Source organism: Oncorhynchus clarkii, chromosome 5, assembly GCF_045791955.1.
Source record: "Oncorhynchus clarkii lewisi isolate Uvic-CL-2024 chromosome 5, UVic_Ocla_1.0, whole genome shotgun sequence".
Classification (NCBI taxonomy): domain Eukaryota; kingdom Metazoa; phylum Chordata; class Actinopteri; order Salmoniformes; family Salmonidae; genus Oncorhynchus; species Oncorhynchus clarkii.
In genome coordinates, this window is record NC_092151.1 from 11,649,422 (window position 1) to 11,677,283 (window position 27,862).

At 43.0% G+C, this 27,862-nt stretch overlaps 1 protein-coding gene across 1 annotated transcript; it reads right to left on the reverse strand.

Annotated features, from left to right (window-relative positions):
* Positions 1-840: 840 nt before the first annotated feature.
* LOC139409844 (apical junction component 1 homolog) lies at positions 841-27,862 on the reverse strand. Its single transcript, XM_071155230.1, has 2 exons — positions 27,705-27,862; positions 841-4,400 (listed from the first exon to the last, which is right to left on the reverse strand). Exon 2 carries the CDS (start codon positions 4,344-4,346, stop codon positions 1,044-1,046), a length of 3,303 nt encoding a protein of 1,100 aa, XP_071011331.1. The 5' UTR covers positions 4,347-4,400; positions 27,705-27,862; the 3' UTR covers positions 841-1,043.

Here is a 27,862-nt window from a genome sequence, read left to right on the forward strand (position 1 = left end):
TGAACAGTACAAGCCAACACCTATTGTGTATAACACACGACTGGTACCATATCAATCATTTTACGTTTATCTTCAAGTCCGTTATTGCTCCAGTAATTCTACCAAGCATACATTAAAGCACCATTGAAATAATTAAACTCACGTCAATAAAATCACTTTCAGGAATAAGGTAACAATTTACAGCACTACCAATCTAAGCAGTGAGACTTTGAAACCCCTTTCTAAGACAATTAGATTAGCACAGCTTTCCTCTTTTTTCATTAAACAGTGTCTTTCTGAGCATTCTGAGGAACTAGTAGTTTAAATCCACCCAAAGTATTGTATTTTGTTAATCTCATTCATTTCAATTACATCAAAAACGGTTTATTTTTGTTAGAGTTTAATAAAATATGTGACATTCTAAAAGAAGGATTGTTATGTCCTGTGGATACTGGATAATATAATATAATATTGTATAATATAATATAAATAGTATTTCTGTATCCTTTTATCAAGCGCAAATAACAGTTTTACTAGAATGTGGAAATGATCCTATTAAGCATTTTCCTTTGCATAGAAAGTATTTGAGTAGCTAAGAAAATAATACATGTTTTAAAATGTTCTGCATTATATGCCACTTCAATCAGATATGAAAAATAGTCACGTTTTACTTAGCCTCAAATAATGCATTTAGAAATGTTTAATTAATACAAAAAAAAAAGTTTTACTACCAAAAGTCCTGCCCCAAAAAGAATAATGCAGAATAATAGAATAGAAAATGACCTGGCACCAATACATGATTAATGTTGTGAATACATTTACTAAATGGTGAATTAAGTTCAAAGATGAAAATAAATAAATAATGGAGCCGATTGTACTCATATCCGCATCTGACAGGCAATATTCCAAGAATGAATAATACTGACCACACAGACATGAATATATCTCTTTTCAATAGTAAAATACATATCTACAAACATTTATAATAAATAGGCTTGATATATAGATATGTATAACAATATATATGTATTTCTATACATATATATGTACAACCAAAGGTGCACTTAAATAATGTCATCGAGGAGATGGGGGGTGCCTACCCAGTCCAGTGTTCTGGGCTCAGAAGCAGCCATGATCATGCACATGAACTGCTTACCAGTCCTCTTGTCAATGGGGTAGATGGTTGTGGGGGTGAACCTCCTGTTACTTTCCACAAACTCGCAGAGCTGCTGGTATACCTTTGGATATTCGTGGCGTAGAAAAACTCCTCGAATTCGCAGCTCCCGCTGGATGTTGATGAAGCAGATCTCCCTGGCCTTCCTGCCCTCCTCTCCCTCATTGTCGATGTCAGCCATTCCAGGGGGTGGCGTGAGGATCAACGTCTCCATATCCCTCTCTTTCTTAAGAACCTTACTCTTCTCCGGGCTGTAGGAGGCGAGCGCCACCTTGGCATATTTTCTGACAGTTGGGGCTTGATTCCTTGGTGAAGGTCCTTCAGGCATTTGTTCGCCAACGGCAATGGATACATTCAAGAGGAAACATTCGTTTGGGTCATAGTCCTTGCCTGCCTCCTGGAGCTCCTTGCAATACTCCCCCAGGTTGTCCTTGAAGCCGTCCAGCTCCCGTAGAGACAGGTAAGTCGGGGACATCTGGAGGCTCTCCAGGCCGTACTGTAGGAAGTTACCGGACAGCCCTGGGTTTGGGAATCCCAGGAAGAGCACTCCCCTTCCCCGGGAAAGGAAGCCAACTTTGGCAATGCGCGAGAAGGCTTTGTGGACCTCGACAGTCTCCCGGCAGTGCTTGATGATATGGCGGCACACGCTGCCGATTCGGCCATACAGGCAACTCTCTTTGTGAATGTCCCAGTCCTCCCGGCGGCAGTTGCGGGAGCAGTAGTAAGTGTAGCAGCTGTGGCAGGATTTGAAGTAGAGGCAAGCATTGAATAGGGTCTCTGTCCGTCGGCATTTGTTGTTTGAGCACATCATGCTGTCGTCCTCGTCTGGGCTCTGGTCTGGGGAGCACTCGTCTCCACTCCTCAGGGCATCACTGCTGCAGTCCATATCTCGAAGGGCGTCAGGGTTCATTCTAATAGAGGTGGGTTGCTTGTCCAGGGGTGGTTCCTCTGACCCTGCCTTTGAACCTTTTCTGGACAGAGATGCTGCTTCTTCTTCATCGATCAGCTTCTTGAGTTGGTCCAGCAAATCCTCACTTGGCCTCCTAGTGGCAGGGGGTTTGTAGTCAGTAACGAGATCAGCTAGAAGCTCATCAAGTTGCTCCAGGCTTTGCTGTAGAGAGGCGCTGTTGTGCGTCTTTTCTTTGGTAGAGTCCACAGAGCAGGACATAGTGTCTGGCTGAGAAGCTTCTGGAACCACAGCACTTTTAGAGTGCAGCACATCCCAGCTGGCTCTTCGTGCCTCAAATTTGTTAAGGTTGCCTGGTCGAATGTCATTATCAGTGATGGTGATCTCAGGGGCGACGAACCAGAGCTTACTAGAAGTGGTCTTCCCTGACTCCGATGTTGGGCTTTTGTCAATTAGAGAGTTATCAGACAAAGACAAGGCTGCATAACGTCTCGGTGAACTGGAAAGGTTGACAACTACTGGCTGTGGTCTGTCATCTTCGGACGCAGTGCGCTTTGCTTGGGCAATAAGATTCTCATAACTCCGACCCCGCTGAACTGGAATAGGCTGCTCCCTCTCCACACGGGAGTTGAGGATATTATCCCAAGACCTCGAGTAAGGTTTGGAATCGGTGCCGATTCGTGGTGGCTCAATGCACGGGTTAGCATACCATGGTGTTAGCGCTGGCTCTTGCCTAACAGCTCTGGTCGGGGTGACCTGAGAGCCATACGAGGCAGGGTGATGGGTGGAATAACCAGACACCTCAGAGCCGTACCAGTCATCTGGTTGAGGCTGGACGACTCGCGCATGTCGACGTCCCTCTGTATAATATGCCCTTGCTGGAATGTGATGCTCCTGTGAAGGTGTATACATCTCATTCGCGTAATATATCCGCGGGGGAACAGACTGAATTTGATAAGTCCTTAGATCATCTCCATAGAATGTTCTTGCCGGCGGGGTTTGAATGATATATGGCCCTGGTTCACTTGCTGCATAGGCTTTCGGATATGCAGCTTGAACTGGGTATGGGTAAGATTCTACCTCCGTGTAATAGGATCGGGCTGGTACAGTATGCACCACGCGGGTCCTTGGATCCTGTACATACTGCATTTTGGGAGTGAGGTTTTGGCTTGGCATACTATAGCGATCATCCTGATAGTAAGTCCTAGGTTGGGGAGGGGCTGTGGCCACATACCTCCCAGGGTCGTCTGCATAAAATAATTTGGTTGGCACATTGGGGCTGGAATGAGCCCTGCGTTCCCTGCCATAATAATCACCTGGGGAAGGCATTCTTTGCAGAGGCATCTCCATGGGCTGAATGTAACTATTTGGCATGCTGCGGGAATACTGGTATGCCTGCCCATACTCACCACCAAAAGAGTCAGTGGGAGTTGAGGTCCTTGAGAAGGTGAAATGGCGAGGTACTGTCAGGCTCCTGCTTCCTCCACTAGGGTACCTCTGCCAAGGTATGTCAACTCTGGGTGTAGCAGGCTTCCGTCCAGCATTTTGCAAGACAGCCACATCTGGTTTGATGTCCACCCGACACCTGACGTGAGGGCTGGTGGCTGGCTTGTCAGGCCCTCCTCCCTCTTCTACATGCTCAGCAACATAGTGGGGTGAATATCGGCTAGCATCACTCCTCTGTGGCTGGAGCTTGATGGGATGCACCTCATGCATTAGTGCCCTGGTTGCTGCGTAGGAGCACTCCCTACGTGGTGACACCTCTGGTCTCCAGTTAGGGTCCCTAGGTGCCCTCCGGGCCTCCCTACCCCTCCTCCCCATGGAAGGGGACTCCTCAAAGGACACAGGGGTAAGGTTAGTTTGGACTCTGGGGGCACTTTTTGACCTGGTCCTTTTCCTTTGCACTGGAGCAACCACCTCACTAGCCATGTCTGAGACCAATGGCTGAGGGGTCAGTCTGTGGTTGAAAATGTCCGGTGCAGAAAAGCGGTATCCCTGCTGGCGGCCCAAGGCATTCCAGGCCATGTCTGGATTAGCAGCATGCCTGTCAGCCCTCCTGTACGGGTGCTCCATTGAGAATGTGTGGTGTTTAGGGTACTCCAGTGACTTGTAGTCAAAGGTACGGCAGTGCCTCTTGTTATCCTGATTGTTGTCCAGTGTGCTTCGGTTTGGGGAATCACATTGTTCGGGGGGTTGGGAGGACTTGGAGTGCGAAGAAACAGGGAACACTTTTATATCTTTATACACAGTCGATACCAGTATGTCAGGCGGGTCTGTGCGTGTCATCTTAAAGGGACTCTCCTAGTTTCCCCCATCAAGTTGGTTTAAGGTTGACGTTCCCTGCAGAGGTAAAAATAAAGAAACATGTGTAAGCAAAATTCTTGTTCATGTGTGCAATGTGATATGCATCACATGTATTAAATATATACAAATTCATAAAGGATGATTGTCAGAGTAGAGGGTGAAGAGCTTGACGTAAAACGTGGGACCATTATATAGTACACTCACATAGACAAAGAACTGGAATTACCACAGATTGAAACTGGTAAATCAAAAATATTCTCGATCAACATGCATTTGCTGTTGACACTGCATCTAGCCCTAAGGTTAAAATAAAACATTACTCAACACTTTTTGCCCATGGTGTACAGGAGAAGCACACAGAGCTATCTTAATCCTGATCCCCATAGATAGACCGATTAGAGCTCTAGCAAGCAGTCAACACTGTCTATCTAACTGGTCCTTGTTTACGCTAACACACACCCACACAAGCTTCACACTAAATAAACCAGCGTAAATAATTCTGTCAAATCCCCAAATAAGATGAAATGAGTTACGGATGAGTTACGGATGAGTTACGGATGAGTTAAGGGTGAGTTACGGATGAGTTACGGATGAGTTACGGATGAGTTACGGATGAGTTACGGATGAGTTACGAATGAGTTACGGATGAGTTACGGATGCGTTAAGGATGAGTTGCGGATGAGTTGCGGATGAGTTAAGGATGAGTTAAGGATGAGTTAAGGATGAGTTACGGATGAGTTACGGATGAGTTAAGGATTAGTTACGGATGAGTTAAGGACTGAGTTAAGGACTGAGTTACGGATGTTTGTAAATAGAATGGCAGTTAAAACCCCATAGACATAAATAATAAGAGGGTTAGTAAACATTTCTTTATGCATTTTAATCTTAATGTTGTTTGAGTATTGCATAGTAGGTTTGATTCATAACAGGCCTGTAATGACTACGTAATTACTAATATCAAAGCCGTGTGGATGGAACATTAATGGTATCAATGTGTTACATCTGCAACTGTTTTTCCATTATCATAAAGTATTCATATTTTGTGTATAAATGTAGATTGTTTTATAAACTTTTATCGGATCCCCAAATTAATATAAACTGCTGTATATTCCTAAACTGAAAATACTCCATTTCAAAATATGTAACTTCTCTCACTAAATGTTCCATTTGCACAACTTCATTAAAACACTTTTCTCAACTACTTGTTCTTATCACAGTTGACAGCAGAACAGCAAGAAATGGATTCAAGGCTCAAAATAGTTTCTCTTGAGGCTTTTCACTTCATCTCGTCTTAGATAAATGTCAAGGGACCAAGCTGCCAACACTGCCAGAGACGGAACAACAATCTCATTTACTAACGACAACAACCATGACATCAAGAGTACACCAAAATGCAAGAACACCATCGATTTACAAACGCCTGAAATAGTACTGAGCTCACTAACATACCTAATCTATCTGACAACAGACAAAGATAATGGATTTATGATTTAATTAAATACTTGGAAGCATAGCATGTTTTAAGGATTTGACCTACAGATAACCTTTGCTCCCAGTCAATGGGGGTTTAGTTATATTAGGGCATGAGTAAATACAGGTGTTCCCACAGCTTGGTGCTAAATCCATTTCCTCAGTCTAGACAGATATGCAGTGAAAAATGTACTGTACGTTCATATGGGCACCTGCAACGTAGCAACACCGCAACAACACCAGCTCTGTGACTCCTATGGGGCCCCAGGTAAGAGAACCAGAAACGGTTACCGCTGCTACTTGCAAACCAAGGTGCATTATTCTACCTAAAGGGCACACGATTGTTGTGGTATAATGTGCAAGTTGATTGAGAGACAGCATGTAGATATACCTGAAACGCCTTGCTGGCACATCAAAAAGCATGACACACTATGATACACATGATACACCTATGGCTAAAAGCATTAATGCTTGATGTAAGGTGAAGACTTATAGAAAGGCTTATAGAAGTTGATGGCTAAATGTTAAATAAGACAATACTTGTCATATACAGTACTTGTCATGTACCTCCTATTAATGCCTTCAGCCAAACCACAAGCTGCAACTGTGTTCCTGTGACACACAAGAGGAAAAAGAAAACTGGATTAAATTCGCTGTCCTCTGTCTACAAGAGAGGGAGGTTAAAACCAAGCCCCCCCCCCTTCTTTTTATCCTTTAAGGGTTAACTGTTTTCAGCATTCATTAAAAACACGCTCAAGTGTGAGGAACAAGAAGCTCGTATTGTTTTGTGTTTCTGGTCCGACCTCAGGGATATGTAAATGAGGACCATCAAGCATCACACACGTTCCCCACAGGATTATGTTAATCCGTTCCGTGGTGTGTCTCACTTGGCGGCTTCTCATGATCCCTCAAGATCACGTGACCATCATGTGGCCCACAGCCTCAACCTCTGCAAAGAGATATCTAAAAACAACCCTATATACATCACACCGATCCACAACGGAATCCCCACGTGATCTTTCATGAATACGGCTGCATGTATACGTGCCAACGTGGGAAGGGAGATGCATTCTCATCTCTCGTAACAGGATTATCTCGCCCTGTTTTAAATGGCTCAGCACAACTGGAACATAAAAGTGAATGACAGAGACACACAGTTGGCAAGGACAGAGAAATGCACTGTAATAGTATTAGTAGTGACGTCAGTGTTTCCACTAAATTAGTTGCCACCACTGCAGTTATTATTTAAAAAAATGTTTTCGTTTCTGCTAAGACTCGCTTTTAACATCAGTGACAAGTTACAACAAGTTACATATCTTCCTCAGATTCTACCCCCGGACCCCTCCAGGAAGGAGATAACTAGCGTTAGTGCAATGACTGGAAGCCTATGGTAACTGCTAGCATGCTAGTAGATACCATAGACTTACAGTCATTTTGCTAGCGCTAGTTAACATTGGCTCGCGAAACGACGTTTAACTTCCTTCATACTGGATACAGAGACATAACAATCGTATCCATGAGTTCATCTGACTCTGGGGAACTAAATAAAGGGCTTCATTGCCAAAATCCCGATGTATCCCTTTAAGGTCTAGCCATTCTATTACTACTCTATCATAGCACTACTGGGCCTCTCCATCCACCTTTCTCTTCCACGGCACTATGCTTTATTGGGGTCTTCACATCTGATCGTAATCGTGTGAATGTGTGTGAATGGTTGCAGGTGCCAGCTGAGCCTACCTGCCCATACTTCTGCCTGCGCAGATGGACATGAATTATTCAGCTAAGATTCTTCCTGGCTGTGCAGTTCATTCATGAGCAAAATTCCTTACATGGCTCATACAATCGCTACGCTGATCTGGCATGTGCACCGTCCCTATTTGCCAATTATTACAACAAACCTGGTCGTTCCAAAATGCTATTTTGGGAGAGAGAACTAAGTGGTCTGCTGCTGAAAATGTATTCAATGCCATATGGATACATTAAAATGCACCCGCATTGCCACCATGTCTGTACCAAGCTCATGCAGGCAGGTTCTTTATACAGTATTGTCCCCATATAGCATGTGACACAAACATTTTGAAAAACAAGCTAACAAACAAACTAAACAGCGAAGATATGAATAAGAGCCTTGTCTCTCAATCTTGAGGGACCGCGTAAAACAACGAGCTTTGGTAAGAAATGCAGTGATGTCACTTTGGTGAACAAGCAGTGGTGTGTAAAGCGAACTCGTCAGATGTTCACGTCATTCAGCACATGGAAGGAGAAATAGGCCTATGCATTGTCACAGAGGGCTCTATTTTAACAAACCTAACACAATGGTCAATCTAAGCGTTAGTGGTAGAGCTATAGGTTCGAGTGGACATTCGCTGTGTCAGAAATATTTGGCCTATTTTCACAACCACAATTATCGGTGGACTTGCTGGCATTGGTGCAAAAGTGCTTAGTTTTGATAAATAAACAAGTTGGCCAATCAGAACGTGCTTCATGGGAAAATATGTGGTTGCTTCAAGTTGTGTATTTACGGTCTTTTATGTATTGCCTTGGAATCAACTCCAATTCCAATGTCAGGCCGTTATGGTTTGTTACAGGCACCATCATTTCTCCATGTGGGCATTTGATATTCAAACAACACAGACGATGGAGGGTTTTAAGCACATCCAAACATGTCACAGTAGCTGGACAAGGATCCAATATAAAGAGAAAGGGAGAATGTCCACTCTGTTGTACTGCTCCCAAATATGTTTCAAGAACATAATCACAACCATTTTACAGATCAGATCCCATTCACACAACTCCAGAAGTTGATCTGTACACGTGCCACGGACGTCGTCACCATAAAACCAAGGTGAATCATTCTAATATGTTTGGTTGTAATAAATTAAAACAAGCAATCTTATATTTATTTTTTTACAACAATAAATACATGTGAAATGTAATGATATTATAACATGACCAGGATAAAAAAAGACACTAGCCATTGCTGTTGAACCAGCCTTCATTATAGTAGGCCTGGGCTAAAGGCAGCAGTTTCTAAATAGGAATAATACAAGCACCAAAAGCATATTATGCCATGTGCATATGGGCAGTGTGTGTCTAGACTGGTTAAGCTGCGTTACCGATGTCAAAATTCAAAATGTTCTTAAGGACACACCTCAAATAGTTTCAACCCTCCTCAGGTCTGAGGAGAACAAACAAGCAACAAACGATAAGACAGGTAAATTACCAATCCTTGCGCAACTTTTTGAAAATAGCAGATCGCTGTCTTTAATTGGTCGAAAATGCAAACTAACGTGCGCTTGACACTTGCGCCTCATTAACGCCAGCTGAAAATACAGACCAGAATGGACGCGCTAAGGACTAGGTTTAAATGGTCTCTTCTACAACTTGCTGAACCCAGCTGTGTGCTACTACAGTATGTGAAGACACTAGAAGCACTTAAGTCACCAAGAGGCATCACGTTCCTGTTGAAAGGCAATGGTCGTTACGATTCAAAGCCAGGGAGTCAAATCAATGGCTCCACTGAAAGCCCCTTATCCATCTGAATGTGTAACACTTAAAGACTAGTGCACTTGGAGCATTCAGTTTCCCTAAGCATTTCCCCTGCCAACCATAGTATTACGGCCTTCACCTGTTTCTGTGTTAAACCATTCATTAAAATCTAATAGACACTGATGAGCTGTGTAACAGATCTGGAAAGATAAAGTGGTATGAGTGACACGCATTGTAGCAACTCCCCCCCCAATTTTAAAGATACAAATATTTTCATATACTGTATCTTGGCCAAATTTAGACTTAAGCAGCCTGCATTTTGAACAAGACGTCAGCTGTGCTTTCATGAATATGAGAACAGAATGTAAGAAACTTAACCTCGAAAAAATTTCCAAACAAAGTCAACCCCACCACTTGGCAGTTACTTACAGAGCTGCCTCTTCCTATAGTAGACATTGCGCTGTGCGTAGGGCCACGACCCCCCCCCCCTTTTGGAGGGGGAACTGTTGAATTACAAAAGTTGAATACACAAGGTGCCATTTTGAAATGTGGTAGTGCATCAGCAGTTTCCCACTTGTTATGTCAGTCACTCAACTAGCTATGTCAAAAAAATATATATAATAAGTTAGTCTAGCCAGCTATCTAAACCTTGGCCTAATTATCACCAAATTACCGATCAGGCATGCAGGGCATGTGTTCAGGGTCCCTGACCTGCAGGGGGCCCCCATTGATTTTGTTAGTCACTTGCACACAGATATCATATGAACATGGCATAAGTCGAAGGCAAACTGTGCTTTTTTTAAAGGAAAAATGTTCTCCCCTAGAAAATGTGCAACATTGTCTTTGCACACCATGGCAAAATGTGTAGAATTGCAGGTAATTAATTTTAACACTGCAAAAAAACGCTAGAAGTGGGCGGCACTGACTACTTACTATGACAATGGTGAGATAGCAGCGGATAGCTAATTGTAGGATCATAAAAGCCTCCATCATCACTTCCTCATCCACATGTTTCTGTCTGGTGCCACTGTGTTGCCTATTAAATCATATGCAGCCTTGCATACTGTCTAACCTCTTTCTGCCAAATGAGCTGAGTGTCAAAGTAATAGGTCAGCTCCATGAAAGACCTGGCTCTCCAGCAATTCCTGTGTAACCCGCCCATTTGTAAGATAGCACAATGGCCAACCTTGTGAATGGCATATAGAACCCAAGCCCTGCTCACAATTACAACATACTGTCTATCTATATACGTGCGATGACCTGGACCTTCACTGTGTACAAAACAGTGCGGGCACAATAAGGACTAGCAGTACTTCCTCGTCGTATGGGAATTTGCAATTCTATGCAATTCTATTTTGTGGGAATTGTTTGAAAGAAGCAAAAAAACAAGTGAGTGGTGCAACGGGATGTTTTGTGAGGACACTATTGGAGTCCCATCAGTGGAAGGCTGATAAGTGCCTCTCCAATGTCCTCCTATTATTGGCTCCCTCCTGTCAGATCTTTCATAGGACCATCTGGCCATGCTGATCTGCCTGGTGACCAATCACAGCCACTCCACACCTCCCTCTAACACCACACCCTAAACCTCATCTGACCTCTAGCCTGACTCAGGGGACCACCTGGGACTTCTTCACCACACACAACATTATCAAATGCACATTAGCAGACACTTTACAGTACATACATTGTCCCCTGTGGGAATTGAACCCACAACCTTGGCATTTACAAGTACCATGTGCTACCAACTGAGCCACATCAGAGTAACAACACAACTAAACCTTTGTTTACCTAATAACACCTGGGGCTTTTTCAGTGGCGTACAACTTTCCAGAGCTTTGCAGATACTGGGAAAAGGAAATCTCCCTCCAACATTATACAGACTGTAATGAGACATGTTTTTCATTCAGTGGCTTTCATCAAAACTCCTGAGAGTCTGAGCTTCTGACCATGGTAACGCCGCAAGATGTAGTGTAGTGTGGAGTATTCCTTTTCCACTGTCACTTCTTTGCACCTGCAGCTTCTCTAGCAGGTGTGCAGAGAATTATGCAGATCTGAATATAGGCTAATGTATGGAGGTGAGGCACTTCTTCATTCTAAATGACAGTGAACCATGTCTGTTCTACACCATGTATTTCTCTATAGGATCTTTCTGTGACATCGTGCCCTCAAGAATAGTCCCTCCTGGCCTCATGTAATGTCAATGAGCTTGGCCCTTCACAGCTACAGTATGACTGTCTTGTCAAGTTGTGAGTTGGAGAAGTACTTCTGTCTTGATGTGTAACATCTTCCAGCTGGTTGTCATTCTGCTTAGCCATCTCACATGCAATATTACAACACATGATGTTACATTGACTGTAGTCCACATACAGAGTGGACAAACTGCTTGCTGAGGAGCAGAGAGAGCCTTTCTGAAAAGGTATCACTCGATCACGAAACAGTTTTAGAAGAGCTAGGCTCATATATAGGATAGGGGAAATGTTCAATCACTAGAGCTTAATATGTCACTTAACTGCTACAGCTGTCCAGGGGCAGTCACTCTTAAGTGTATTGGTGTAGCATGATTTGTAATCGAAAAGACATCTGCTGCCCCCCCCCCCCCCCCAAACATGCAAGGCTACTATCATTCTGAAGTCTTTTTTTTTTAGATGATATATTATTAATGATCCAATATTATGAATTTTATCACAATTTCCCCAAAATGTTCATTAATGTAACAGTCCAAAACAGTTAAAAACAAATAAATGTTTTATATTTTTTAACATTGCTCCCCTAATGAAAAGGCCTGAGTTAAACATAACTGAAAATATAAATATTTAAAATGAAATTCTATTAAAATGAAATCAGACGTTTTTTCTTCCAAATCTGAGCTCTTTTAGCCATTTCAGTAATGAGAAGCCAAGTGGGGTGAGGGGGTGTTTGAGAATAATAACCTAATTCTGAAGGCATATAAATGAATAAACTAACTTAGCTTCCACTACTCCACTAGACGATGCATCGTGGGTAAATAAAACTTTATTTAAAACTGATTGGTTTTTACAGGAACTTGAAAAAGTATTACGTTAATGACATACATGTCCACAGAAACTGTGTTTGATTATAATAAATATTATAGTTTAACGTAAACTTCAACTGGTATACAATTTTTGTGATTTATGGACAAACTACAACATGTTTTGTGTTTCATGAGAATCACCCACATAGAGATCTCTTGATAGAGAACTTTTAGCTTGGAGTAGAGATGCTCTATTATAAGCAGTACATCAACCTCAACCCCCTTATCACCTTTGTTAGTGAATGAATGCGTCAGAACAGCAATGCAACGCATTCATCACCTCTTCGTCTTGATACTCTGAGACCTCTATTAGCAAATGCCTGTCTTGTCTTCATCACAAAAGCTACAGCTTTGTGTCACCGCTGGCTGGGTAACAACAGATGAGAATGAGTGATCAACGTTGAGTTTGGAGCTAAGCATGCAGAGGACACACTGGATGGTATTTCTACGAAAGGTTCTGTTGGGACGCCATTCGTGGCCTAGCAGTCCAGTTTACCATGCATTGCCAAAGGCCTCTCTCTCTTTCACTCTCTTTCCATCACCATATCCCTGTCTTTCTCTGCCCCCTCTTTCTCTCTTTATCTATCCCCCATCTCATTCCCCAGTTGCCCCATTTTCACAGCCCCTAACCGTTTTCGTTAATTCCATCGCAATCAGACTCTCTGACAGCATTCTATCTGCCCTGTCGGAGGCTCGTCCCATCCCAATATTTGTCCTGTCACTCAATCCACCCCTCCACTTTCTAATCTGTCTAATCCAGCCAGAGGCCCCGGGTACTGCATGAAGTCATCTAAACAAACCCACTAAAAACGCCGAGCAAAGGCACCCAACGCCACTCCAGTCTTTCCCCTAACATTGCTTTCCAGGCGGGGCGCAAAGACACACCAATGAAACATCTCTTTTAGGTGGATGGCAAGTTGCAACAGAGTGGTTGAGGAAACACTGAAACTGTATAAATAGAACAGTCAGATATTGAGATTGGACCACACTTCATTGTAAAATCAATAGCACCAAAACCGGGTTCTTCGTTACAGAATATCACTATGTTGCCAGGTTTGTCATATTGTGGCAATGTATGGTATATCCATTGAAAGGATTTCAATGGCCAATTTAAGGCTTGGACCTTCTTTATAGTCAAGTGATAATACATTTTTTTATATGTTAGGAGTGATAATCCAGATATGTAGCTGTTTATTCTGCAGCCCAACAATACAAGTGTGTTTCAGCCTTTCTATCTGTGAGAGCTGGACAGCACAAGCTGTCATGCTGTGTACTACAGTGGAAGCTATGTGTGGGGGGGTATACAAATGGTAAATCTCTTACAAAGGGACAACATATTAATGGGCGCAACCTTGACGTAATCTCATATTCTCTCCATCTGTATAGGTTGGCAAGCTCATGATCCAATCATCTTCTTACTTTAACCACCACATAGTTTTTCTTCCAAAGCGTGTGGCGGCCTCAGCCACGCTTCTGTTCCAGTGTTTCCCATCCTCAAAGGTGCAATGCATCAGTTTTACATCTGGTGGTCCTAGTGATCGCTCATGCTGACTGCGTCAATGGATTTGTCCTCGAAAGGAGTTCAGAATTATACAGTGCATTCGGAAAGTATTCAGACCCATTGACTTTTTCCACATTTTGTTACATTATTGCCTTATTATTAAATTGATTAAATTGTTTTTTTCCCCCTTTATCAATCTACAAGCTTTCCCCTTAATCAATCTTGTAGGTGTGACAAGCTTGTAGCGTCATACCCAAGAAGACTCGAGGCTGTAATCGATGCCAAAGGTGCTTCAACAAAATACTGAGTGAAGGGTCTGAATACTTACGTAAATGTGATACTTCATTTTTTTTCTCTCCATTTTTTACATTTGCAAACATTTCTAAAAACCTGTTTTCGCTTTGTCATTATGGGCTATTGTGTGTAGATTGATGAGGGAAATGTTTTTATTTAATAAGGCTGTAATGTAACAAAATCTGGAAAAAGTCAAGGGGTCTGAATACTTTCTGAATGCACTGTACATTCCAGATGTGCCTTTTATTGGCATATGTGTCATTTTATGTATGTTCAAAATACCTCAAATCAGTTTGTTCAGTTATTAAATGTTGCACAAAATGTTTGGAGTTCAGATATCCATAACTACACTTCAAGGGGAATTTCACCCTGGGGGAATCTGGGCTTGTTGTCATCATATCTGAGGCATTTCTAGGACAGTGAGATGTGTTTCACATATATTTGCCCTGAAGGAAGGCAGGTCAGGGCTTCGCGTGCTGAATGATACACCCTATGACGGCTTCCGGTGTATTGAAGGGGGGGGACGAGATCTAAAAATACATGTAGTCCTGCTTTGTGGCATTTCGCGAAGGCTCTATGTTACACGGATCGGACTATACATTTTTTGTGGGTGTAGATATGTTGTCCTTGTTCGATAGAGCCATTGGACTTCTTTCAGCGATGTTCCTATCGGTGGATTCATTGCTAAATATACAAGCAGACATATTTTTTCCAGTCTCTGAAAGGCTACAGCTTGTGTTGGGAGGTCTTCGGTTCTCTGGCCCCCGTCCCTCCCCCAAGACGGCCTTTATTTAAAAGGTGGACACTAACAACAATAATTTGAGCAAAACTGAAAGAACTGACCAGTTGCAATGGCTTCAAGTGATTCCTCTCATTAACATAAATTTGATGATTAAGCATCTCTTAGCTAAGAGGAATCGAAACAAAGACTTGAATTTAGCTTACATTTGAAGCTCAGCTACAGCCGATGCCAGCACCAAGAGGGCAGATGAGAAATACGGTGCCTAGCTAAGTAATTTATTTTTTCCTGAAAGCCACATAGCTAACTTTAGTTTATCTACTAAAACCCATATTGTCTATTGCTGGCTAATATACTGCTGTGTTACAGTGGGGGAAAATCAAATAATTCAGACAGCTTGTAGCTAGCTAGAGTGCTAAGTTAGCTAGCTAAACAACTACCGGTAGCCATATCTATGACTAAAAATACATATTTTGTATCTTGATTGTAAAACCTCTTCTCTTTTTAGTCATAGATATGGCTAACTACCAAACAGCAAGCTACAGCATTACAATCAGCCAACTAAACTAGGTTTACCAGCAAACAATAGCACATGACTGGAGTTGGCTAGCTAATTAGCCTGGCGCCTGCTAACAAATGCGCCACACCTCGCATTTGTAACTTTTTAGCAAACATTTCACATCAGCAACTTTAAATAATTTACTAGCTAGCTATGTAGCACAATTGTCAAGGGTTGACATTGGTTATGATTATGATTTCAATCACAAAATTATAGGCATGACGCAAGATACGATTCCAAACAGATGTAAATAACAATTATTGCATATCCAGCAAACTAGCTAAGTTTACTAGCAAACAGTGAGGAGAAACAATAATACAACAATTTACAGTTATAAACCTCTAAAATTGTAGTTGGTATTACTTTAAAAATCATTGCCTAAGCATGCCTGATAGACATAGCTGTAGGTAGATACTGTCTGCCTACCTACCTAAGCTAATTTGTACGGTCTGGTCACTGTGCAAAGGTTGAGGGTTATGCCCTGTCTCTTTCTATTAGTCTAGATATTGTTGTACATGTAATCTCTGTGTGTGTGCACATGTATGCATGTTCAACTAGTCTACCCTGAGGTTGACATTATGCTGGCATGGTTAAACTGTTGTCCAAACTGTATAATAGAGTATAATTTGTTTTGTTTTTTGTCTAACAGACAATACCGTGTGGTGCCTGGGCATCTTCCTGGAGTGGATTCTAGATACAGAAACATAATTCCTTTAACTGGGTGTGTCATTGTAGCATAACTGTTTCCTGTGAACTGTATCCCTCTCGAGGGATTAGACATTATGCTCAATTTTTCAAGCAGGTGACTCATGAGGAGCTGAATGGCAGCTTGATCATAACACTCCTCCCACAGCTTTACAAGTATTCCCTGAACTTACTGTATGTTTCTTTGGAATGGCAATTTCATCATGACCACCTCTCCCATCATCTGCTGATCACCAGTTCTCTTAGCTACAGATTGTTACACCAGATAATGTGATTTAACGTTGGCCTCAGTTTGGGGAAACAGGAGTCTCATAAAATGTATGTGACCAGCTGCAGGGGGTCAGTTAGAATTTAGAAAATTCTCCATTATGAAAATACATTTTTTGCTCCATAAAGTAATCCAATAACATGTGTGCCGCTATCATGTCTATTTCAACACTTCTCACTCATTGATCAAGACAGGCCTCTGTCATCATGACATGCAGCCCTTTGGGGTGGACACCCACCTGTCTCGATCAATGAAAGAAGACATGAAATAGACAAGATGTCTGCAAAAATCTTTGGGTAAATCACATTATCTGGTGTAACAATCTGTAGCTACAGTTCTCTGCGCTTGTGTCTCTACAGCTGAGACACACTCGGACACACTGAACTAGTGTTCATAGAATTGGTTTTGTATGTTACTTGTACCATTTAACATTGTTGTTGAGTTAGCATTACATAGTGTACACTCTTGTGTTTTAGAAATCCCAAAGAACGTTTGTTTATTTGTCAATCTGAATGTCTAGCATCTGTTTGGTGCTACAGAGCCATGCTTATACTGTATAAATATCTTCTGTGAATCCATAAAGGCTGACACATTTGAAAGATTGATAGAAAATATTCACATGTATTTTATGATGGTTCTACATCAGGGCTCTCCAACCCTGTTCCTGGAGAGCAACCATCCTGTAGGTTTGCTGATATTTTTTTAAATTTAACCTTTATTTCACTAGGCAAGTCAGTTAAGAACTAATTCTAATTCACAATGACGGCCTACCCCAGCCAAACCTGGACAACACTGTGCCAATTGTGCACCGACTTCCAATCACGGCCGGATGTGATACAGCCTGGATTCATGCTATTCAACCGATCACTGCCCGCACCTGCTCATCCGTCCAGCATAACTACTCTGGACGGCTCTGACTTAGAATACGTGGACAACTACAAATACCTAGGTGTCTGGTTAGACTGTAAACTCTCCTTCCAGACTCACATTAAGCATCTCCAATCCAAAATGAAATCTAGAATTGGCTTCCTATATCGCAACAAAGCATCCTTCACTCATGCTGTCAAACATACCCTCGTAAAACTGACCATCCTACCAATCCTCGACTTCGGTGATGTCATCTATAAAATAGCCTCCAACACTCTACTCAACAAACTGGATGCAGTCTATCACAGTGCCATCTGTTTTGTCACCAAAGCCCCATACACTACCCACCATTGCGACCTGTACGCTCTCGTTGGTTGGCCCTCGCTTCATACTCGTCGCCAAACCCACTGGCTACAGGTTATCTACAAGTCTCTGCTAGGTAAAGCCCCGCCTTATCTTAGCTCACTGGTCACCATAGCAGCACCCACTCGTAGCACACGCTCCAGCAGGTACTGCTGGCTTTGGTCACCCCCAAAGCCATTTCCTACTTTGGTCGGCTTTTCTTCCAGTTCTCTGCTGCCAATGACTGGAACGAACTGCAAAAATCTCTGAAGCTGGAGACTCTCCCTAACTAGCTTTAAGCACCAGCTGTCAGAGCAGCTCACTGCACCTGTACATAGCCCATCTGTAAACAGCCCATCTATCTACCTACCTCATCCCCATACAGTATTTTTTTTTATCTTGCTCCTTTGCACCCCAGTAACTCTACTTGCACATCCATCTTATGCACATCTACCATTCCAGTGTTTAATTGCTATATTGTAATTACTTCACCACCATGGCCTATTTATTGCCTTAACTCCCTTATCTTACCTCATTTGCACTCACTGTATATAGACTTTTTGTTTTATTTTGTTCTACTGTATTATTGACTATGTTTTGTTTATTCCATGTGTATTGTTGTATGTGTCGAATGCTTTATCTTGGCCAGGTCGCAGTTGCAAATGAGAACTTGTTCTCAACTAGCCTACCTGGTTAAATAAAGGTGAAATAAAAAAATTCACACCAGGAACTATAGTGATGACTCTTGCACTGTCAACTAGCCTACCTGGTTAAATAAAGGTGAAATACAAAAATTCACACCAGGAACCATAGTGATGACTCTTGCACTGAAATGCAGTGCCTTAGACCGCTGCGCCACTAGGCGCATATCTAAGCCGTTACACTTAGGCATGAACAAATCTACATATTTTCAGAAATGTATCATTACCTGATCATTTAAGTATCTGAACCCCCCCCCCCCTCCCCCCGAAATAATAATTTCAACAGAAATCCTTACATGATATGTACTATTCATCCTCATATGTCTAAATCGAAATTATGAAATGTCCAGCCAAATTATTTTACCTGTTCAGGTGCCAAAAATCATAGTCCTTCTTCACAAGAAGGTGATGTATCTGAGCATACATTTGCACCATATTCAGTAGTTGTCACGCTCTGACCATAGAGAGCCCTTGTTTCTCTATGGTGTAGTAGGTCTGGGCGTGACTAGGGGGTGTTCTAGTTTATCATTTCTATGTTGTGTTCTAGTTTATATTTTCTATGTTGGTGTTTTGTATGATTCCCAATTAGAGGCAGCTGGTTATCGTTGTCTCTAATTGGGGATCATATTTAAGTAGCTATTTTTCCCACCTGTGTTTGTGGGATATTGTTTTGTTGTTGTTGTTTATTGATTTATAGTTATTTTTTCTTTGTTTCACTTTGCAATAAATATGTGGAACTCAACATCCGTTGCGCCGTGGTCCCGTTCTTACGACAACCGTGATAGAATATCCCACCCACAAAGGACCAAGCAGCGTGAAAATGAGGTAAGGAAGTTATGGACTTGGGAGGACACGAGACCCTTCCTTGGCGGGAGTTGCCAAGGAGCATGGAAGGACAGCGACAACACCGGGGACCACGGCCACAGCAACCCCAAGATTTTGGAGAGCTGGCGGACGAGCAGCAGAGAGTGCCAGAGCCTGTTTGGGAGTCGGAGGAGGAATTTGAAGAAAGATTCCGGAGAGAGGTGGTAGCGATGAGAATGCTGCCGTAAAGGTGTGCTGAAGAGCGTGACGCCAGTCCAGTGCCATCTGCACCGGTTTCATGCACCGGTTGCGCCTTCCCAGTCCGGTACGTCCTGTGTCAGCTTCCCGCACTCGCCCTGAAGTGCGTGTCACCAGTCCGGTACCACCTGGACCGGCTCCACACACTAGGCCTCCAGTGCGCCTCCCCAGTCCAGTATGTCCTGTGTCTGCTCCTGGCACTCGCCCTGAAGTGCGTGTCACCAGTCCGGTACCACCTGGACCGGCTCCACACACTAGGCCTCCAGTGCGCCTCCCCAGTCCAGTACGTCCTGTGTCTGCTCCTGGCACTCGCCCTGAAGTGTGTGTCACCAGTCCGGTACCACCTGGACCGGCTCCACACACTAGGCCTCCAGTGCGCATCCCCAGTCCAGTACGTCCTGTGTCTGCTCCTGGCACTCGCCCTGAAGTGCGTGTCACCAGTCCGGTACCACCTGGACCGGCTCCACACACTAGGCCTCCAGTGCGCATCCCCAGTCCAGTACGTCCTGTGTCTGCTCCTGGCACTCGCCCTGAAGTGCGTGTCACCAGTCCGGTACCACCTGTACCGGCTCCACGCACTAGGCCTCCAGTGCGGATTTCACAGTGCAGAGCTTTCGGCGACGGTTCACAGTCCAGAGCTTCCGGTGACGGTCCAGAACCTCCCGGCGACGGTCCGGAACCTCCCGGCGACGGTCAACGGTCCGGAACCTCCAGGCGACGGTCCACGGTCCGGAACCTCTCGGCGACGGTCCACGGTCCGGAACCTCCCGGCGACGGTCAGCGGTCCGGAACCTCCCGGCGACGGTCAGCGGTCCGGAACCTCCCGGCAACGGTCAGCGGTCCGGAACCCCCCGGCGACGGTCAACGGTCCGGAACCTCCAGCGACGGTCAACGGTCCGGAGCTTCCAGGCAAGGCGTCCAGTCCAACTCCAAGGCCGGAGCCTTCCTCTGCACCGATGCCCAGTCCAGGCACGGCGTCTAGTCCCGCTCCATGGCAGGAGCCTTCCTCTGCGCAGATGCCCAGTCCAGGCACGGTGGCCAGTCCAGTTCCATGGCCGGAGCCTTCCTCAGCGCCGGTGCCATCCAGGCACAGCGACCAGCCCAGCTCCAAGGCGGGAGCCTTCCTCTGCGCCGGGGCCCAGTCCAGGCATGGCGGCCAGTCCAGCTCCATGGCCGGAGACTTCTTCTGTGCCGATACCCAGTCCAGGCACGGCATCCAACCCAGCTCCAGGGCCGGAGGCCTCCTCTGGTCGGATCCGGGGTCTGGGCTACGACCCGCACCGGAGCCGCCACCGACACTAGTCACCCATCCTAACCCCCCCATTTGGTTTCAGGTTTTGCGGCAGGAGTCCGCACCTTAGGGTTGGGTACTGTCACGCCCTGACCATAGAGAGCCTTTGTTTCTCTTATGGTGTAGTAGGCACAGAAAGGCTATACAAGGCACAGAAAGGCAAACATCGTCATATTTAATCTAAATCTAAATAATCTAAATCTTTCCAAAGTACCACTATTTCTGTTTAAAAATGCAGCATAGCAAATCCAGAGCTCCAATCAAAACATGTTTTCTGTAAAGATGCAAAAGTAGGCCAATCTTTGCTAAAAATGTATTTAATTTATTTAACAGAAAATAAAAGTTGCACACCCTCAATCCCCCTGTCTGCCCTGTTTGTTATGGACGATGGATGCAGATTGGGTCGTCAGCGATGGTCCCTCGCAGTCCAGATCCAACGTGGTGGCAGTGTTGGTCTGTGATCCACTCCAAACTGTCAATGCCTAAAACATGAATCCAAATTGTGTCGATATTGCAAGAAAATATTGTCATTTCACATAACCATCTACCTGCTTCATTCATGATGAGAAAACTAACTGGAACAAGCTAGCTATCTTATATTAACCAGCAATACAAATACAAAAACCAGTAATACAATATTAACCAGTAATTAAATGTTAGCTGTCACATAAAAATTATTTTCCCTGAAGGGAAAGCAATTTTGTTATTTGTTAGCTAGCTAGGCTACCAGTTAGCTTTTACTTCCCAAACAAGTCTGGATAGCTAGCTCTCCCTACTGGCTGTTTGCCAATTTAGCTAAATTTCTTGATTCTAGTTACTAAAATAAATAAAACATCTCACTTTAGCGTTAGGTGAGGTATTTTCTGAACAGCTTCTCACTTCTTTGTTTCTCCAGTCCTCAGTTTGAGCACACACCGTTTACACACTAATTTGTGGCGCCCCAATAAAAAAAAACGACAGTTGGAACTCTTGTTGCTAGGCTACCAGTTACAATGCTTTTAGCTTGAGGTTTGTGCACTCTTTATCTAGAGGGAAAACAAACATTATAGCTAGTGTCTGAAAGAATTATATGAATGTCATATTGGTCAAATTACTGACGATGTCGTCAACTCAAATAACCATCAGAAATGTATTTAGCTAACCAAAATGCATATCAAGACCCTAATATGGTCCTCAGTCAAGAGAATATGCATTGTATGTGCTGAGAAAATATACGATGTAGGCCTACTGTCAGTAATAAAATGTCCACATAGGCCTATCACAAGATATCTAATGAGTCAATATCTGCCCATACCATGTATGATATCCAATGGGAATCTAAAACTGATTTGTGCATAAAAGAAAAATATGGATTGAGCATGTGCTCATTTTCAGCATATCAAAAAGCATATCAATATCCAGATATGGACCTCAGCCAAGGGAAGCATATCTGGAATCAATCTAGCTTCATATCTTGAATGTGTTGAGAAAACCAAGATATGCGATGTATACAGTCAATATTCGTCAACATGAAGAGAGAACATAGGATGTCTCATATCTCAGGATATTCAATGAGTCACAGGAAATGCCCATGTGCGATATTGGGAGTAATCCCAATATCATATATGTCTAAAAGACACATCTAGATTCAGAATTTGTCAGGATATGGTGCAAATCCACAAATGTAAAATATGCATTGGAAATGGTCTGTATTCTGTAGAATATCAAAAATGTGTCATGTAAAGATATCCCCTGATATGGAAACATTTTGCCCAGTGATAAAGCTTGTAAACAGTGGGGATGTGTCATTGTTATTAGGCCACGGTAGGGTAGGGGCGAAGGACACAGAAGGCCATGTTTTTCAATTTGTAGAAACACACATTACATGGCATACTCCAGCCCTCAGGGCAGTTCAGCTGGCCTAGTGAGTCAGGCTAGCGGCTAACCATTAGCAACTGAGCTGTACTCAAATAAATAGTATGGATACTTAGCAACATGCTACACGTGGATAGTGTAGGTCAAGTGAGTGAAGCCCATTTTAATTTAGCCATGCAGTCAACCAAACATTGCCAGTGCTCCATGATCCTTAGAGCTGAACATAAAGGCATGGCCAGCTACAGGGGGAAATATCAGGGCTTTCATGTACTGGGTTATGTGTGAGACAGTGATATCTAGGCCAACATGGATGAAGGAATGAATGAATAAGTCATCACAGCTGTACAGTGAGGCTATGTTCAAGATCACTTGGTCGTCTTGGGTTTCCAAGAGGTTAGGCCTATGTTAATTGTAAGGTGTTAAAGTACATCATGTATTACTGGTCATGAGTTGAGAAGTATTGAGAACTTTGATAGGCCTGGAAAATTTGCCAAATTAACAATTTCATATTTGTATATTCATGAACACAGCAAAACAACAAACGTCCTCACACTGTCGACTGAGTTTATTTTCAGCAAACTTAAAATGTGTAAATATTTGTATGAACATAACAAGATTCAACAACTGAGACATAAACTGAACAAATTCCACAGACATGGGACTAACAGAAATGAAATAATGTGTCCCTGAACGAAGGGGGGTCAAAATCAAAAGTAACAGTCAGTATCTGGTGTGGCCACCAGCTGCATTAAGTACTGTACTGCATCTCCTCCTCATGGACTGAGCCAGATTTGCCAGTTCTTGCTGCGAGATGTTGCCCCACTCTTCCACCAAGGCACCTGCAAGTTCCCAGACATGTCTGTGTGGAATGGCACTCCAACAGGTCCCAGACGTGCTCAATGGGATTGAGGTCCGGGCTCTTCGCTGGCCATGGTAGAACACTGACATTCCTGTCTTGCAGGAAATCATGCACAGAACAAGCAGTATGGCTGGTGGCATTGTCATGCTGGAGGGTCATGTCAGGATGAGCCTGCAGGAAGGGTACCACATGAGAGAGGAGGATGTCTTCCCTGTAACACACAGCGTTGAGATTGCCTGCAACAAGCTCAGTCCAATGATGCTATGATGGACCCTCCACCTCAAAATCGATCCCACTCCAGAGTACAGGCCTCTGTGTAACTTTCATTCCTTCAACAATAAACACGAATCCGACCATCACCCCAAGTGAGACAAAAACGCGACTCGTCAGTGAAGAGCACTTTTTGCCAGTCCTGTCTGGTCCAGTGACAATGGGTTTGTGCCCATAGGCGACGTTGTTGCCGGTGATGTTTGGTGAGGTCCTGCCCTACAAGCCCTCAGTCCAGCCTCTTTCAGCCTATTGCGGACAGTCTGAGCACTGATGGAGGGATTGTGCATTCCTGGTGTAATTTGGGCAGTTGTTGTTGCCCTCCTGTACCTGTCCCGCGGGTATGATGTTCGGATGTACTGATCCTGTGCAGGTGTTGTTACACGTGGTCTGCCACTGCGAGGACGATCAGCTGTTCGTCCTGTCTCCCTGTAGCGCTGTCTTAGGAGTCTTACAGAACGGGCATTGCAATTTATTGCCCTGGCCACATCTGCAGTCCTCATGCCACCTTGCAGCATGCCTAAGGCACGTTCACGCAGATGAGCAGGGACCCTGGGCATCTTTCTTTTGGTGTTTTTCAGGCAGTAGAAAGGCCTCTTTAGTGTCCTAAATGTTCATAACTGTGACCTTAATTGCCTACCGTCTGTAAGCTGTTAGTGTCTTAACGACTGTTCCACAGGTGCATGTTCATTAATTGTTTATGGTTCATTGAACAAGCATGGGAAACAGTGTTTAAACCCTTTACAATGAAGATCTGTGAAGTTATTTTGATTTTTACGAATTATCTTTGAAAGATAGGTTCCTTAAAAAGAGGCGTTTCTTTTTTTGCTGAGTTTATATTAGAGGTCGACCGATTATGATTTTTCAGCGCCGATACCGATACCAATTATTGGAGGACCAAAAAAACAGATACAAATCGGCCGATTTAAAAAAAAAAGTATTTGTAATGATGACAATTACAACAATACTGAATGAACACTTATTTTAACTTAATATAATACATATAAAATCAATTTAGCCTCAAATAAATAACGAAACATGTTCAATTTGGTTTAAATAATGAAAAACAAAGTGTTGGAGAAGAAAGTAAAAGTGCCATGTAAGAAAGCTAACGTTTCAGTTCCTTGTTCAGAACATGAGAACATATGAAAGCTGGTGGTTCCTTTTAACACGAGTCTTCAATATTCCCAGGTAAGAAGTTTTAGGTTGTACTTATTATAGGAATTATAGGACTATTTCTCTCTATACCATTTGTATTTCATTAACCTTTGACTATTGGATGTTCTTATAGGCACTTTAGTACTGCCAGTGTAACAGTATAGCTTCCGTCCCTGTCCTCGCTCCTCCCTGGGCTCGAACCAGGAACACAACGACAACAGCCACCCTCGAAGCAGTGTTACCCATGCAGAGCAAGGGAAACAACCACTCCAAGGCTCAGAGCGAGTGACGTTTGAAACGCTATTAGCGCGCACTAACTAGCTAGCCATTTCACTTCGGTTACATCAGCCTCATCTCGGGAGTTGATAGGCTTGAAGTCAGAAACAGAGTGATGCTTAACACACAACGAAGAGCTGCTGGCAAAACGCACGAAAGTGCTGTTTGAATGAATGTTTACGCGCCTGCTTCTGCCTACCACCGCTCAGTCAGATACCTAGATACTTGTATGCTCAGTCAGATTATATGCAACACAGGACACGCTAGATAATATCTAGTAATATCATCAACCATGTGTAGTTAACTAGTGATTATGATTGATTGATTGTTTTTATAAGATAAGTGTAATGCTAGCTAGCAACTAACCTTGGCTTACTGCATTCGCGTAACAGGCAGTCTCCTTGTGGAGTGCACAAGGACTAGTTAACTGTAAGGTTGCAAGATTGAATCCCCCGAGCTGACAAGGTGAAAATCTGTCGTTCTGCCCCTGAACGAGGTAGTTAACCCACCGTTCCTAGGCCGTCATTGAAAATAAGAATGTGTTTTTAACTGACTTGCCTAGTTAAAAATATTAAATAAAGGTGTAAAAAATAAAATAAAAAAATCGGCAAAATCGGTGTCCAAAAATACCGATTTCCGATTGTTATGAAACCTTGAAATCAGCCCTAATTAATCGGCCATTACGATTAATCGGTCGACCTCTAGTTTATATTCATGTTTATATTTTCCTATTCATAAATTAATGTACAAATTGTTTTATTTAAATCAAAATACTAATCATATTACAGAGCAAGATGTAAAGTTTCTTATGACACCAATTTTTTCTTTGTAACATCAACAGAGGAAACATTATGGAGTCTTAAAAGAGGCCTAGGTAAGGCAAAAATGTCATTAATATGCCAACTTTAATTATTTCTAAATTATGCTTTTATATACAAATGTCAAACATGTGTCAACAATCCTTCCTCCAAAGGACTTTTCTATGGATTACACTTCGGGTTTCATATGGGAATCATAAGGAATCACTCAAAAGCAGGGTGTGTGTGTGTGTGTGTGTGTGTGTGTGCGTGCGTGTGTCTGTCACATGCCACGTGTGAGTTCATGTGGGCATGGCTAGTCAATGTGTAGTGTACATAAAGAACAATCATTTTTCACATGCCAACCTCAAGGGACACTTTGAGTCCAGAGAAACAGACTAATAATACCATCTACCACTTAGGCATATTATGAACAAAATATTATTTATGAATTTTAACAAACTTTACAAAAATAACTCAAGACCAGGGCTGGACTACAGCATTTGGGGCCCCCTGACACCGACCTCCCCCACCCCCCAAAAAAATACTTTAATATTTTGTTTGTTTTTTACTATTATTTTTGGAAATAAGTGCATTTCCTGCTATTACACACATTTTGCCATGAGGCTGAGAGAAAATGTTGATGCAAGCTGGCCTGGCCCTTTCTTAAATACCACAGACCATCCATTCCATATCCCTAATCATGGCATTGAGTATATTTATTCATATTGCATATTTTATGCGAATATAATTTCACAGTCAACAGCAATACTGCCTGTGGATGTACTGCTACACACCTTATCTACAAACCTATCCTTAAAACGGATATCTCAATTGTAGCATAAACATGGAATAATTTATACTCAACAGTGATGAGCCAAGAAAAAGGCATCATACCTCCTGGAGTTGTATGCTTCATTGACTGCACCCAGTAATGCATTATGGACCTATAACACTCTGCTCTTGTTGCAAGGCAAGGCATGCATTGAGTCTCAGCATCCAGCGCCACGTGACCTGAGCAGGCCATTTCATCATGCTTAGCTGGAGGTTAATCTCAGTTGGGAAACCCATGAAGCTTGTTTTTTTTTCCTGAGTCACGTGGTTACTGTGTAGTAACAGTGTAGTAAAGCTACGTGCTTGGGGGATGATAAGGTTATTACCATGACAGCACATGCTTTGAATTCGTCGAGTTGTGAGGTCCCACGTTATCAATTCCAGATGTGAAACAGGCTATTGCGGGAACCAGATGGTTTTATTGTGGAGGAAGAATGCTATATTTAAGGATATTTGACCTCTCTATAAGAACGCAAAATGCAGCAGTAAGCATTAGCCTATATTCGGTGAAAACAGATGAGTTGGTAGTCTATATGGTTGTGAACAGGACAGATGCTGACTATTAATGATGGTCTTATAGGTTATGATGGTAGAGTTCAAACACATTTGATGCGCATTTTAAGCACATCGAAATTGCGTTAGGCTACCAAAGTGTACAATTGATTTTAAAACGTAAATTAATTGTAATCGATCCAGTATGGAGTATGGACGCAGTCGCTCTGTGAAGCGCGCTCAAAATAAAATCATTGCATGATGATCTGTCCTTCCAGTGATTAGTTTAAGCATGCATCCATAGTTTGCCAATGAGTAGATGAACGCTAGAAAATGGGGATGCGGGGACAGAGGACGCTTGAGATGCAAACGACTAACAACTATAGAATGTTACATCCCCTAAAATGTATTTTCTTATGTCGATATCTGTTGAACCGTGAAGAACCAATAACGTGACTCTTACCGCTTTAGTCCATATTCCAAGCGAATGCTTGTCCATTTTTGACAGGGATGCAATGCTGCTACACAATGACGACATCGAGCATCTTTAGAGGTAGAACTGTAATCCGCCTTATCGGTGAACCATGTACTACTCTTCCTTCTTTCCCAACTGCTAGTGGA